Source organism: Typha latifolia, chromosome 11 (assembly GCF_019914945.1).
Source record: "Typha latifolia isolate L0001 chromosome 11, TyphaL0001v2, whole genome shotgun sequence".
NCBI lineage: Eukaryota > Viridiplantae > Streptophyta > Magnoliopsida > Poales > Typhaceae > Typha > Typha latifolia.
In genome coordinates, this window is record NC_133096.1 from 9,459,806 (window position 1) to 9,474,219 (window position 14,414).

The following is a 14,414-nucleotide window of genomic DNA, read 5'->3' on the forward strand; positions in this document are numbered from 1 at the left end:
GAAACTTTTGTTTCACGACTACAATACAACCACAAGCAATTCGGACTGGTCCCCGTTCACACTTATCTTGTAATATAAAATGAAGTTGTTTGTAAACTTTTGTACTCCAGATGATAATAGATACCAAAATAAGGGGAAAGGTATTAAAGTATAGTGTATTTCACACCTCGATGTAGCCAAGTCTTTCGGGATCGAGCTCCTCCATGATAAGGGCTGCGTATTCCTCCGCTTGTTCCTTGAGTCGCGATAACTTGTTGGCGGAGGCGCTCAACATGATTATCTGAAATAGAAAAAAAATAAATTAAAAAAGAATTAAGATTAATAGAATAAATGATCAGTTTGATTGGTGACCACCCAATTAGCTAACAAGTTTAAATATTTTACCCATTTATTGAACTAATCAAAATCTCGATTATTTGACAATGACGTCAGTACCATTGCCATTCTTTTTAAAAAAGTTGAGCCATTGGTGAATGAATCAAAACCTCGTCTAACTTGACCCAAATGGCCTTTACCTACTGCATCGATAAATATATAATAAAGGACATCAGAGTAATTTGGCGCTAACCGATATTTTCAAATACTTCCCGTGGGTCTTATCTGATTCAAGTCAGTTTGAGAAACGAGGAAAGACATTTACCGGGAACCGGCAGGTGGGGGTTGGTGGCTCTGGTACGCCGGTTCCGCTCACCGACCCCCAGTTAGATGCAAATATTCTTTTTAACCCTCCAATTCCCATAAATTAATAACAAAAAATTCTCGCCCGGGAACTGACAGCTCTATCATATAAATTTTAAAATATCTTAAAAATGGGTTATCATCTATGGGCACGTACCTCTTTTACTTCCGCTTCTGCGATCCGCCCATCTGCGTTCTTGTCCACCCTGAGAACAAAAAAATCGTATAAGATTCAAGTTAATTCGGACTAAAATAAGATTTACCGATCTCGAACAAATTCCAACGTACATGTCGAAGAAGATCTGGAGACGAGAATCGAAACTCTGATCGGTGATCTGCGACCAGATCTCGCGGAGCTCCTCCTTGGTGATCTTATCTATCTTCGCCCCCCTTCTCCTCCGCAATGTGTCGAACAACTCGAGTGCGAACTCCTTCGATTCCGTCATCCCTGTATAAAAATTTTCATACAAGTTGTAGTATCGAACCGATCAATCCTCACATAATTTTCTCAGGTAGTCGATCGGGGACGAGGAGGAGAACCTATGCATTGGGCGAAATCGGATCTCGAGAGGTATCCATCGCACTCTAGCTTGTCGAAGTTGGTAAGTACTTCGTTCCACGCGTTGGCTTTGCTGTTGCTGATGAATCTGAGGCCACGAAGAGCCTTGTGGGCGCCTGATCGACTCCGATCTAGCTGAGCCCGCTGCCGCCTCGCCGCGCGCGCGGCGAGGGCAGATTCGATCGCGGATGCGGCGTCTCCGGAGGCGGCAGACGTGGACGCGACGCTCCCCCGGCCGTGGCTCCACGAGAAGCGCTTCAGCTCCGCCTTGAGGTCGTGCGATAACTGCTTCGCACGTGCGACCGCCTCCGCCTTGAGCTCCTGCGAGAGCTGGCGGAGGCGGTGGGAGGAGCTCCGGCGGATCGACGGCGATCTCGAGGTCCCCGACCGCGGCGTCGTCGCCGATGAGTCGAGCTCGAATCCGGGGACGGCGGACGCCGGCTCAACGCTGCGGAGGACGATGGTGTCTTCCTGGAGGTCGAGCGTGACCTCGACGAATTCCTCGGCGTCGTAGGAGTTCCTCGCCGAGCTCCTCGGCGAGGAAGCCGCGCTCCTCGTCGTGGTACTCCTCATAATTTACCAAGTATATAGTAGTTCGACTTCGCCTCCTTGATCTAGAGAGAGAAAGAAGCGAGGCGAGTAGATATAGTTATAGGAAACGGCGTTAATTCCCAAACGCGCTTGGTTTGGAATCTCTCGAAAAAGAGAGCTACGCGTTGGTAGTGGAAGAAATGGGAACGCCTCTGAAATATAAGGGAACGGAAGGCGGAAAATATAAAAAAGGGAGGGAATAAGAAATTGGGACGAAAATGAAAAGGACAAGTTGGTATTAAAGTGGGGGGGAAGTCTATTTTGCAATGTTTGCTCCAAAGAAGTGATGGGAATCCCGGCGGAGATCGACGCAAAGTATGAAGTGTTGGTAATGGATATGTTAAACGATAAGAATATAAAACTAGTTTATATTTACCATCAATCTTTATTATAAGAAAGATGTAAAACTTCAAAAACTATTTTGATAAGTTTTTAGAAATTCCTAGGTCGGCAAAGTTAATTGGCTCGATCAAGCTACTATTGACGCAAATTTATCTTATCACCTTGGTGATGGATTTGTAATCTTAATTCCAGCACCTAAAATGGCATCATAAAACTATAGAAGCACCATGGGTCATATTTCGTCAGGCCCATATAGGAAGTCTTCTATCAAAAACAAATAAGGTCAGCAGAAAGTAGAGTAGTACTGAACTGGCCTAATTGTCTATGTCAACGGTCATACCATCGATCTAGGTCAAGCATGCACCACCCCTATCCAACGTTTAGGATTTAGGATATAGTTTTGGTGTTTCTTGTTCTAACTATATGCTTATCAATTGGACTACTCACTCTAATAGCATGTAATGGATTACTCCATGCCTTGTTTCAGGCAAGAGGTTAAGGGGAGCATGTTGGTGTCATGCCTATTCTTCCATAGTTGATCTAAGATCAACTAATTCAGCTTGTAGGCACGTAATTTATACTGTGCTTGAGGAGTGATATAAGGATCGTGATCTCACATATCACAACCTTAATCCAAACTGATCCTGGATTTAAAAGGATATTGCAAAAGACCTGACGCATAAAAAAATTAGATGAGATTATAGTTGGGTTGAGATTAGTAGAGGGTAATGAAGTAGATAAGGGTTTGGCTATATCTTAACCCATCCATAGTGCCAGGATATTTTATAAATGCCTTACATTTCTTTTCTTCTTTCTCAACAACCATAGATATTATATTATTTGCATCACAATCTAGTTTATTCATCCAAATTATTTTCCTACAAGAAACATGATAGCTCGCCATATTAGCATTTATAATATAAGGCCTGCTCAACTCTCTTATTCCAAGAATGACGAGATCAGATACATGATATGATGGGGTATTTTTTGTGACAACTTCAAAGAATTATTACGTGATTAGTCCTAACAATTCCTCAAACATCAAGAATTTTCTTAATTTTCATTAATTATTAAGTCGATAACGAATCCTTAAGAAACAATATCGTCACCGATTTAAAAAACGAACTAGAGATTGCAGAGTTTAGATTCTAAACTGTGGGCAAATGAAGGGGTTTTCGACACAGTGGGCTCGCGATAGAAACAATGGCTACTTTAATTAAGTTAATCACAACTTAATTAACTCGATTAATTTTAAGTAAACTGTAAGAAATGTATAAATTCAAACTGCTTAGTTACAAAAGAAATATATAGATTTGGCAATAAGTTTGGCCGAAGGACCAATTTGAAGAGAATACTAGAGAAAATTAATAGTATACCGGTGTGTAAGATTTAGACTACTTAGCATTCATGCAATTTGTCAATTGTCATGCACGTTGACATATAAGCCATAATAATAATAATAATAATTCATGACATGGGTAATACGGTTCAAACGAGAGTTGGTGAACAAAACCTTAGTAGGAGTATTCCTCTAGAAGGAATAGACAAGTGACACATCTAGAAACCAAGTTATTAGCTACAACTAGCGGCTAAAAGAGAGTCAAATGTTACCACAAAATGTGGGTCATTTGAGTATCTATGTGACTAATTGGAATATAAGATGGTCTGGTTTGGTATTGTCGATATTTGAAACGTGAACGTTATGTGAAGGAGATAGGGGCATAGGATTTTGAGATTATGCAAATTGGTTGGTTGATATTAGTCACGAGAATAGAACTTCCGTTCTATTTATATTTGCGAGAAGAAAAAGGCTTTTACGTAAATGTTGTAACATTTCTACACGTCCTCGTGCAGGTCAAAGAAGCAGTTGGATTGTCGAAAAAAAGAAAAAAGAAAAAGAAAATTCGCATAAAACACTGCCTGTAAGTGATTACTTTGAAACTTAAAACATATAGCACAAATTTCCACACTCAAAATTATAGACAGGGTGCAAAATTGACAAAAGAATAAATCACAGGGTCCGGATAGCAAATTCACCTGAGCGTAGGGTGCTATGTAAATTTAAAATGTCCGGGGTCGGAGAAAGAAAGAAAGAAAGAAAGAGAATGTTCCTACTCCATGGAAGATGCCACGTCACTACATCATTAGGATCACTAAAATAGTAGCGATAGTCTACCTCGAAGACGAAGGCTAATGGCCAAGAGGTAGTGGTCCATTTCTGCTATCGTCCTAGCCTAAAAAGGAGGTGCCTATTTTCCATGGTTGGTGGAATTTGTCGTCATCGATTCTGATGAGCCCAATGCCGTGTTCTTATATATCGGACTAAATATCTCATCCTAATGTAACTCCATGTCGTTACTTCCATAATTCTTCTTAGGATTTAAGTCAAAAGGGTACATGAATCTATCGACAGTTTATACTCATCATCTTCCAAGTTGTTAGAAGACTAATCTACGTTACTGTTTCCTTTGTTAATGAGAGAGAAACGTGGAGAGATCTCTCATTGGTGGTGTTACTTTACCTTTTGCATAAGAGACTGCTCAAATAGCAGTAGTAAGACAACTAGACTAGTATTTATGTTGAAAAAGGAAATGCTTTAGATGATGCATTCATCGTTAAGTATATGGTTCAAAGTTTTAGGAAACAGAGATTATATATCCAACAATACCCAAGCAATACAAATGACAACCGAGATAAGCTTCAAACTTAGAAGCAGCCATTCCTTCGTTCACTAGCAACCATATAAAAAGATCTCATACGTTATATGATTAATACTCCCAAGATCAGAATGATTAAGAAATCAAAGATTCTTGGAAAAACCAAGAAAATTTATGCATATATTAAACAACAGCATCAGCTTACAATACTGCTGGACAAGTGATTCAACTTTCCAAGTTTGATCCCATATTTCAATTTGTCAACTTTTTGCCTAGTAATGTAATTGACAAATAGGAGTGTATATCATCGGCTAGACTCTTCTCAGAAGGAAAAAAAAAAACACAAGCACATCCCATGCACACTTTAAAATTTAGAAGAAAGAAACTTTAAAGCACAACAAAAGCACGAGAAGTGCCCGTAAAATGGGTGATCGACCCAAACAACCTCTTTGAAGCACCAAAATGCCTCAATCTATAGACACCCGAGATGGCAGTATCAGGAATTATCCACTCTATTGTTGCATGGCTGTGGGCACTTAGCTTTGAAGGTCTTGACCACTTGAAGCGCAAACAGAAATCATCATCATCATAAGCAGGCACCCAATTATTACTACTGTCCAAAATCTCCACAAGAGCAAAACTACCATCAGTCAGGAGGTCATTCCTGGGGCAGGCCGACCAGAATGTGGCTGTCACCGTGTCATTTCTCTTGAATGTTGAGTTCAATGGTATATCTGCATTGACATCTCCGAACTTCACTCCAACGGGAGTTGTGTCTACAACAACTCCCGGTAGAAAGCTGATTTGTTTGTCCAATAGATCTGGAGCTGGTGGGCCTGACGGGATGCTTTGTCCATCAACCATGGCAGAAGCAAGTTTTTTGAATTCTTGAATGTAGGCACTGAGTGTGTGCGGGCCATATAATGTAGATGCCCCCTGAAAAACAATCATTCCATAATAATTCCAAATCAGGAAGGAAGTGAAAACTAATAAATCTTTTGAGGTTGATATTATAAATCCAGCCTACAAAACTTCTCAATAAAAACAGCAGAGGGTACACATCTGGTTCACCTTCATTACCACTTTCCTAATGAAGCAAAGAATTGATGCTTATATCATCGAAGGAATATAGTATTTCATCAGAAGTTACAATTATAATTTCCCAAGAAAAATAAACATATAGTTTATCCCTACTGTACTGTATACTTGTTCTTTGTAATAGGCCTAATCGATGTATTTTTATCATGTTGCATATTGTATGCTTTACAAGTGCCTATTGAAGATGTGTCTAGTTCATTTCCAAAGATCAATTTTCCTAGAAACAAATAAGAAAAGTTCTCGTTGTAATTCATCTTAACTTTTGAACAATGAACTTGATGAACTAATACTGTGCTATATTATATGATAGGAAGTACATTTTTTAACAATAAATGTTTGAGTTCATTTAATTTCTGATAACCTGTTGAGGTTCAAGACTTCCATTTAAATTTAGTTCTTTTTTTTTACATTTCATGCTCTTGTTGTGTGTTTTTCCATTACAAAGTAGGCATTCCTTATAAATATCATTTTCCTGGTATAAAAAAATTATCTCGCAACAACTTCAGCTAAGCCTGCAAACAAATAGAACTTCTATAATGAATATACAGTTTGCATGTGATATTTATACGAAATTATCCTTGCATACACAGATGCTAATGTTTTCAATTTACTTTTACTGAATTGATGTTTTACTATATCTTATTCTTATATGATTTGCCATGTTAGAGTTTCGATATCATGTGATGTATGCATCCCCTAATTATATTCATGGTAAATAGAATTGTACAAACCTCATATCTTTGGATCTCGTACTCCTCAAAGGTGGTCACATACTGAGAGTATGTGTTTGTCAACCCAGCAATAACTATGTGAACATTGCTACCAAACTCGCTTTTGATTCCACTGGTTAAGACTTCTTTCACGGCGTCACGAAGACGCCTCCCAGCCATTGTAGTGAACTCTGTAATGAAAAAAAACCCACTTGATCTTTGCAGTGAAGGAGCGATGTAAAAGAGGAAGACGGATTCCAAAAGGTGGCATGTAACTAAATAAAAGGTAACAGTGAGCTTAATAGACTACGGGTAGTTTCTTTTGGAAAAAATATGTTCGCAGGTACGTGCAAGAGTCATACCACATTATTTTTAGCCTTAAATTTCAGATACCACTATCTTTTGATTGATTGTGATATAGGAGCCAACCATATAATGGCACCAAACCCTCTGTATGTGCATACAGACACTGGTCAGAGGGGATAAAAAGAGCAAAGACATATACCTCCAGGTACACTAAGGATAACCACTTGCCCAAGTCGTATAATCTGAATCGGAAGAATTGAAGGCTGCGGGAGAAAGAAAAAGAAAAAACTAAGATCAGGTAGTCATGACAGTAACAGTAAAAGGAAGAGGCAGTTGCAGAATTATCGTATAGATTTGCAGTAAGGCACTATAAATGCAGCTATAGATCTCACAATTGACAAATCATGGTGAATTTGAGTGTGGCTCATCAAAATACTAGGTAATCATTATGGTTATAACCAATTGACCATACCCTTAGCACTCGAGGCTAAGTTGCCTTTGAAAATCTCTGTGTTTCAGATTAGTTTTATGAAAGACATAAAGGTAACAAATAAAAAGAAACCACAAAATGGGAAAGTAGATAAGTTACCGTTAATCCAAGAAACTTATTATGGACAAATCACCTTGCCATATATGTATACATACACACATTGGGTGTGTGTGTGTGTCTTTTCCTACAGAGCATTATAATAGTCTATGTAGCCTTACAGTTAGTGGCTCAGAATGAAGATGATATAGCTTCCTATATAAATTCTTGTTGTATTCTCTGCTTGCCAATGTTCTATCTATGTTTGGGAGCATGAGTTCAATGTGAATATACAATAATGGAGATCATCTATCCACTGAGTTACCATTCAGGCGGCATTCTAATCTCTAGATATTGTTATCCTAGCCTATCAACAAGAAGTACACAAAAAAAGAGAGCATAAGAAAATTTACCGCCCAAGCATATGGTATCTTCATTTCACCAGTGTCAAGTAAAATTGGCTTTGGCTGTTGACATGCGATTTGCTCCTTACCTGGCGCTTTAATTAAGTTCCGCACCAACTTCCAGAAAGGATTACCCTGATAAAGTATCCAATGAACCATCATGAAACACCACCCTATTCTGAAAAGATAGCAACATCAAAATAACAATACTCAACCGTGTCATCCCCTTGTTTGAAATCAAAAGCTCCAGGACCATCTGTTGTTCCTGCAGCAAAAGCAAATCCCATGGCTGCTGGGCACGTTTTAACTACTTTCTGGCCTCCATCACTAGAAGGAAGAATGACCTCAAGTTGTGAAAAATCTAAATAAGTATGGCGATAATCAATTTTCCCTTGGACGCGTTCAGATGCTGCATTAAAGAGATCCACAGCTTTGACAAATTGCCTGTCTCCAATGATGCGTGTACTATCAAACTCATCTTGACTGACAGAAATCAGAAAGCTTCAGTAACATGATAAAATTTTGCTATAATTTAGAAACGCATAGTAAGAACAAGTTACCCAGGTCCACGCCCATAGCAGAGTTCGTTCTTGCCATTACAGGTGCTGTGATTAAAATCACAAGGGAGACCAGTGTCTATGCAGTATGTTCCAAGAACATTTGGGCTAACATCTCCACAGTTTGACTGACAAAATGCAGAAACAAATTTTGGTCCATTAAGCTGACTACTTCGTATACGCTGCATGATACTAGCAGAACTTGCTAATCGCCTACCACCTGATGCCTCGAAGGATGACGCTAGATGTACTAAATCATCAACTGCACAAAATAATTGGAAAAGATTAACCAAACTAGATTTCTCGGTAATGTGTGATGCCATTATTTATAAATAAAAGGTTATGCACTAAAACGTAGACTGGAGCATACAGTTCTCATGTGGCTGAGGAATTATGCTAGAAATCCTGTTCCCAGTTCCAAAATCATCAGAATTTATGCTGCTAGTTTCTTTTGTGAAACCCCTTTGTTCAGCCCAGTCTTCCATGAACCGTGCAGCAGCTCCCTTGTTATCCCCACTTATCAAGGAGTTTGTCCGACTCATGGATGTTCCATGAGTTGCAAACCAATTGAAACTTCCAACTGGACCCCATTCATCATCTACAAACTTCAACAAGGTCATTTCTTTATCAACATTGTAGTTATATTTCCTTCGCTCAGCAGCAGGATTATTGAGGTAGGCACTGGGACTGCGATTAACACCAGCATCTAGAAGGTCCCCTGAAAATTACAAATCTAACTTCATAAAGAATGATTTTGCAATCAACGGAATAGAATAAAAAGGCTTTATAACTTTGTGAGACTTCAAGAAACTATAATTTCAGCCTCCTTGCTCAGTCAAGTTGGCAAAAATAAGCAGGCTGTCTCTATTAACACGTTTACTTTAGGTTTTAGTCCATTGGCCTTCAAATATACAGCCCAAAAGATATCTGACCTAGTTTGTGTGAACCTTGGTCAAACTGAGATTCAACCTCAAGTTTACTACATAATGATCTGATATTGATGCTAACTTATGCAGTGACTATATTATAATCTACTAGCATGTTTTACAAAATAGATAAAGTCTTTATGGAAGTGTAAAACTTCCAAAGCATAAAGGTAAATCCTTCATGATATTCTTAGCTGAAGCCACTAGAAAATGCACTCACATACCTTTGTTCACAAATAATTTCCCAGGGCGAAGATTTTCATGAGCTTCCATAATGCTTTTCTCAATGCCATCAACAATGACATCAAATGATTGACGAACAAATCCAAGTGATGTCACAATATATACAACATGCTGGAGGTAACCCCCAGGCCCAGCATGAGTGTGGATCCCACTGATGGCCACATTTTTCTCATTATAAAGCTCCCCATACCTGCCAAATTGAGGAACATGCTATGAGATCCATTTATACACAAGAACAGCTTCACAGATGTCGAGCAAGTAATCCACTTATATAATACTAGTAATCCACTTATATAATACTTCTATGAATATAACTGAAATCAAGAGCTATCTAGTAAATAATACTAGTCAGTGTCCATACACCCCTTCCATGGCATGCATCTAAAACAATGAATAACAAACTCTTCTACATTGACAGGGAAGTATTCCTCAAGAGTCAAGACCCCTTGCCTGCGTATCAAGTCATTGAATATATAATGATCGTATTCGCAATATTAGGTTAGAGCTAACATGATGACGAAAGACAGTAGAACTTCAGCACATTAAGGTTAGAGCTCATAATACCTTGACTTTAGTCGTTCAAGCACCTTGATAGTGACAAGTTGAGACGCCATGCAAGCATCAAGATTCACAAATACAACACGGTTCCCCTCAGGCTCAGCAACAATAAACGTGCGGGCCTTTAGCCTAAAGTGAATTCCGGAGACAATCTGTTCAGCATTAGCATATCCCATCATATTTACATCTGCCGCAGGACCCGTAATGTCGTAGCTCCCAAGACCAATTAAATATGTAGAATCTGAAAGTGCCCTGCTGCAATTCTGAAGAACAAATACCAGAACGAAGCATATCCAAATACTCCCAGACAAACCGTGAGTATAGTGGCGCAAACAAGATGATGACTCCATAGGCACCAACCACTTAATTAAAGTGTGGAACCGTTTTAGCTGATTAGGAGGTAAAGGAAAATAATTCAGAGTACCGTTGTTAATAGATGAAAGGAAGTACAACAAACTATACAAGCTAGAGCACCTAAAAGTTAAAACACGAGTTCAAGTAGTCTCAGTGGCTCACAGAAAAAGAGTATATTATTTTATGAGAACATATGAGATAATACTTCTGCACTAGTGGTCCTTCTGCAATGTACATCTTTTTTCAAAATTAGTTACTTCTAGAGTCTAACTCACCACACCGAACAATAAACTTGCAAACCTGATTCAAAATTTGTAGAGAAATTCCCATGTACTCTCCCATCAAAAGTTGTCAAAATGATTTCTAGCTAAACATTTCAGCAAGCATCTTATAAGCAGACTTCCATACGCAGTAGCCACATAACACAAAGAAAACATCTTATACGTTCCACCAAAAGTAAATCTTAAAACGTAATCCAGTACTCAACGAATCGATCTGACACTTTTCATGTGAACACCTTATCTTTCGTGTACTAAGTTCAAAGCAGAGGAGAGATCGTGTTGAGTAGGCCGGTAAATGGTAAAGGAATCACTTACAAATTCATAAATATTCATTTCATCAAATTGCCAAAAACAAACAGAAATACGTTAAGAAAAAAGAAGTACGATCACAAGAATACAACCTGAGAAACGACCATAAATTCATAGATGATTTTACTCAAATCAACAAGCCACTAGCCTATTTCAGTCCTCAAATGGCAAAAATAAGACAAAGAACATAAATCAAATGGAAAGAAACCAGTTGTTTTCACTCCCCATAACTGCATTTTTTATCCAAAATCGTTTTTTCCAATTCAGATTTACGCGTACGAGAACACTGGCTTACATCTCTACTTGCAATAAACGAATGCTCAGCTAGTACATTCCAGAGTAAACTCGCGCCTCGCAATTCAAGAACTCCAAATCCCCGCTATCTTCCAGTAGAATCCGGATACTTCTGGCATCAAAACCCAAAACCCTAGAGTTAGATATAGATAGGAGCCACCATAGGATAGCAAGGGGAGAAACAAGACGATACCTTTGGAGAGCGCTACGGGATAGAAGAATCCAAAGCTAGATTAGGAAAAGGTTTAAGGAAGTTGTTTGGACTTTGGATCTGCAAGTATTAGTAGTATTATGGCGTGCAGCATCGGGGAAAGCTATGGGAAAGCGGGGCGTACAAGCTCCGCCATGGTGACACGGACGAAAGCTTAGTTGAGATTTTCTTTTTTATTTTTTTTTATTTGGAGAATTGAATTAGATGTTTGATATATTTTTTTTGAATTTAAAAGTAATTTAAACGAAATTAAAATAAATAAATTAGTTGAGAAAAATAAGGGAGGAGAAGAAAGGGTGAGGAGGCAGAGGACTAACCGGTAGAAATATAGGACGAGAAAGCCTCAAAGCCCACTTGTAATCACTGTGGGAATGATATCCTCCCTTGCTTTTAAATCTCAAGGAGAGAAATATGGAGGATCTTACATGGTGAGGACTTATTTTTAAAAAATTCATTAATTTTGCTCATTCTTTAAGTTTCACTACACAGAAGGTGTGATCAGTTGCCTTGTAGAGACGAGTCATAATGGGCATTTGTCTCGTATGAGCCCAATAGGTAGAAATATAACGGGATAAGAAGAGACCCTCCAAAGGCCGAAGAAAGGCGTCTCAAAAAGGCCGGATGAATTCATCATACTACAGTGACAAATGCACCTCCCCCCGTACAGAGGACACGCATGAATCCCCTTCCTGACTAAGAGGTCCTTAGTGTAAATTTGGTTAAGGACAGTCAACCAAAGAAAGATTTTAATTTTAGCTAGCCGCGATGAACTCCACAGACAAAGGCCTAGGGGTTTAATCCAATCTAGACGAACCGAGAAGTAGCAATGAGTTGAGAGAGGCATGGTAGTAGGACTTAGAGGAGGAAAGCCTCTAAAACATTTTATTAGGTTCATTAGAGAACCCGCATGAGGAGAGATCGGCACAGAGAGCATTTATTTGGTTCATCGCCATCTTTAGCATCATTTTCAGTATATATATATATATATATATATATATATATATATTACTCTAATTTTTATATCAATTTTCCGTGGCATATTAACCTTCGCAAATGATCTTTCTCTTTATTATTGACGGTAAGTATTTTAGGACTAATATGCCCTTGTTTTAGAAGAAAAGAATAAGAGAAAAGTTCAAAATAAGATGATTATTTAATATTTTTTATTAATATATAAGATGGAGAAAGACATTCCAGTTGAGGGACCAAAGTATCAAAAACAAAAATCTACCTAATTAACTAAAAAAATAAATAAGCAAATCATAAAAGCATTTATAATAATACTTGTGACTAATTTCTCAACCAAAAAAAAAGAACTTGTGACTGGTGGTTGGATGTTGGGACTTTCCACTTGACACAAGGTTCGCATGGGATTCGTCTGCCGACCATACGAAAAGGGCATGTCGTGTACAAAATATATACGTAAACAGGACCTCTTTCACATACCTATCATTCGTATATTGATGAATGGCAAGTTCGCCCACGATCTCTTTATGAATGGTATCATACTCCTCAGAAGATCCTATGTGCTCCATAAAAAGTCGCCTAAATAACAATAGATTATTTATTTCATCTTTACTGTGAGTCTTAAGAGGGCTTGGGTTGGCCATTTGGGCTTGGGCCAGATGTGGCCCAACTGTTATTCGAGTCTTTGATTCGTGGCCCAAGAAATTGGACCTTCGGGCCCAAATAGAATTAATATGAGATGGTGATATGCACAAAAAAAAAAAAAAGTCTTGAATAATTTCATTTTAATATAAGCCAGCACCAACGTTTCTCGGATCTCGCGCGCAACACCGCGTCGACCTCGCCCCACGTTTCCTCCGCTCCCCTCCTCTCCTTATAATAACTCCTCCCCCTATCCTCCCCCATCTATCCTTATTCCACCCCTTATTCCAAGCCCACACCACCATGTCGAGCCTCTTGGACAAGGCGAAGGAGTTCGTCGCCGATAAGATCGCCCAGATCCCGAAACCCGAGGCCTCCCTCACCGACGTCTCCTTCAAGAGCCTCAGCGGCGACTCCATCACCCTCCACAGTGAGTTATCCGTATCCAACCCGTATAGCCACCGTATCCCGATATGCGAGATAACTTATTCCCTCAAGAGTGCCGGTCGGGTTATTGCGTCGGGCACGATGCCGGATCCGGGTTGGATAGCGGCGAGCGAGAAAACGGAGCTGGAGTTACCCGTTAAGGTGCCGTACGACTTCTTGGTGTCCCTGATGAGGGATGTTGGGAGGGATTGGGATATCGACTACGAGTTGGAGGTGGGATTGACCGTTGACCTCCCCGTGGTGGGAAACTTTACGATCCCGTTGTCGACTAAGGGGGAGTTGAAGCTTCCCACGTTCAAAGATATGTTCATGTGATCAGAATATGAAGTTGGATTATGGTGTTGTGTTTTGCTTTGATCAGAGGAATGTTTAATGCTACTGTGTTTGTTTGAATATTATTAGGTTGATATTTTCCTACGTGAGACGAAAAGTTGATTCAATAATGATGTGTTGGAATTGGCATGTTAGGAAAGCTGGTGCATGCTAATGTGTTTGCTTGAATTAATTGTTAGAGTATAAAAGATTAAACCTCTAATAATTTTGGTTAAACATTAGCCTTCAAAGATCTCAGATTTCGATAGAGGTTCTTTTGTATGAAAAAGAAAGAAAGAAAAAGAGAATGAATCAATTATTGGGTTAGATTTGGTCTGATATTGATGAGGCCGTTGAACTCGAGAAAGAGTTGACTATATTCCATCGATGGAATATATACCAGTTCTCTTGGTCAAACCAAAATCCATCATTTCCGTATTCTA

The 14,414-nt window shown here is 39.1% G+C and overlaps 3 protein-coding genes and 1 long non-coding RNA gene across 6 annotated transcripts; 2 read left to right on the forward strand and 2 right to left on the reverse strand.

Annotated features, from left to right (window-relative positions):
* Positions 1-37: 37 nt before the first annotated feature.
* Positions 38-2,138, reverse strand: LOC140797297 (respiratory burst oxidase homolog protein A-like). Its single transcript, XM_073150635.1, has 4 exons — positions 1,219-2,138; positions 967-1,126; positions 836-884; positions 38-280 (listed from the first exon to the last, which is right to left on the reverse strand). Exons 1-4 carry the CDS (start codon positions 1,808-1,810, stop codon positions 161-163), a joined length of 921 nt encoding a protein of 306 aa, XP_073006736.1. The 5' UTR covers positions 1,811-2,138; the 3' UTR covers positions 38-160.
* Positions 965-6,945, forward strand: LOC140797298 (uncharacterized). The gene is made up of 3 exons (XR_012110617.1): positions 965-1,099; positions 1,191-1,249; positions 6,861-6,945. It is a non-coding gene; the product is annotated as an uncharacterized lncRNA (long non-coding RNA).
* LOC140797296 (neutral ceramidase-like) lies at positions 4,960-11,961 on the reverse strand. Of its 3 annotated transcripts, none has more exons than XM_073150634.1 (11): positions 11,922-11,961; positions 11,395-11,505; positions 10,162-10,544; positions 9,579-9,787; positions 8,799-9,146; positions 8,432-8,690; positions 8,087-8,354; positions 7,881-8,006; positions 7,141-7,204; positions 6,657-6,826; positions 4,960-5,763 (listed from the first exon to the last, which is right to left on the reverse strand). In XM_073150634.1, exons 3-11 carry the CDS (start codon positions 10,503-10,505, stop codon positions 5,215-5,217), a joined length of 2,337 nt encoding a protein of 778 aa, XP_073006735.1. In that variant the 5' UTR covers positions 10,506-10,544; positions 11,395-11,505; positions 11,922-11,961; the 3' UTR covers positions 4,960-5,214. The 3 variants fall into 3 exon arrangements, with proteins under 3 accessions (XP_073006735.1, XP_073006734.1, XP_073006733.1); XM_073150633.1 differs by lacking the exon at positions 11,922-11,961 and adding an exon at positions 11,587-11,776 and having other exon boundaries at positions 11,395-11,502; XM_073150632.1 differs by lacking the exon at positions 11,922-11,961 and adding an exon at positions 11,587-11,729.
* Positions 11,962-13,403: 1,442 nt separating this feature from the next.
* Positions 13,404-14,095, forward strand: LOC140798024 (late embryogenesis abundant protein Lea14-A-like). The gene has a single exon (XM_073151743.1). The coding sequence runs from the start codon at positions 13,516-13,518 to the stop codon at positions 13,972-13,974; it is 459 nt and encodes a 152-aa protein (XP_073007844.1). The 5' UTR covers positions 13,404-13,515; the 3' UTR covers positions 13,975-14,095.
* Positions 14,096-14,414: the final 319 nt, after the last annotated feature.

What these genes read in the sequence shown, in the direction of transcription:
- LOC140797297 (XM_073150635.1), bottom strand. Translation starts at nt 1,810, where the DNA reads ATGAGGAGTACCACGACGAGGAGCGCGGCTTCCTCGCCGAGGAGCTCG. An exon ending in CGATTTCGCCCAATGCATAG is followed by an intron (nt 1,127 to 1,218) that starts GTTCTCCTCCTC and finishes ATTTTTATACAG; the next exon opens with GGATGACGGAATCGAAGGAG. An exon ending in CTCCAGATCTTCTTCGACAT is followed by an intron (nt 885 to 966) that starts GTACGTTGGAAT and finishes TTTTGTTCTCAG; the next exon opens with GGTGGACAAGAACGCAGATG.
- LOC140798024 (XM_073151743.1), top strand. Translation starts at nt 13,516, where the DNA reads ATGTCGAGCCTCTTGGACAAGGCGAAGGAGTTCGTCGCCGATAAGATC.
- LOC140797296 (XM_073150634.1), bottom strand. Translation starts at nt 10,505, where the DNA reads ATGGAGTCATCATCTTGTTTGCGCCACTATACTCACGGTTTGTCTGGG. An exon ending in TGCTATGGGCGTGGACCTGG is followed by an intron (nt 8,355 to 8,431) that starts GTAACTTGTTCT and finishes GATTTCTGTCAG; the next exon opens with TCAAGATGAGTTTGATAGTA. An exon ending in ACGAGATCCAAAGATATGAG is followed by an intron (nt 5,764 to 6,656) that starts GTTTGTACAATT and finishes ATTGTTTTTCAG; the next exon opens with GGGGCATCTACATTATATGG.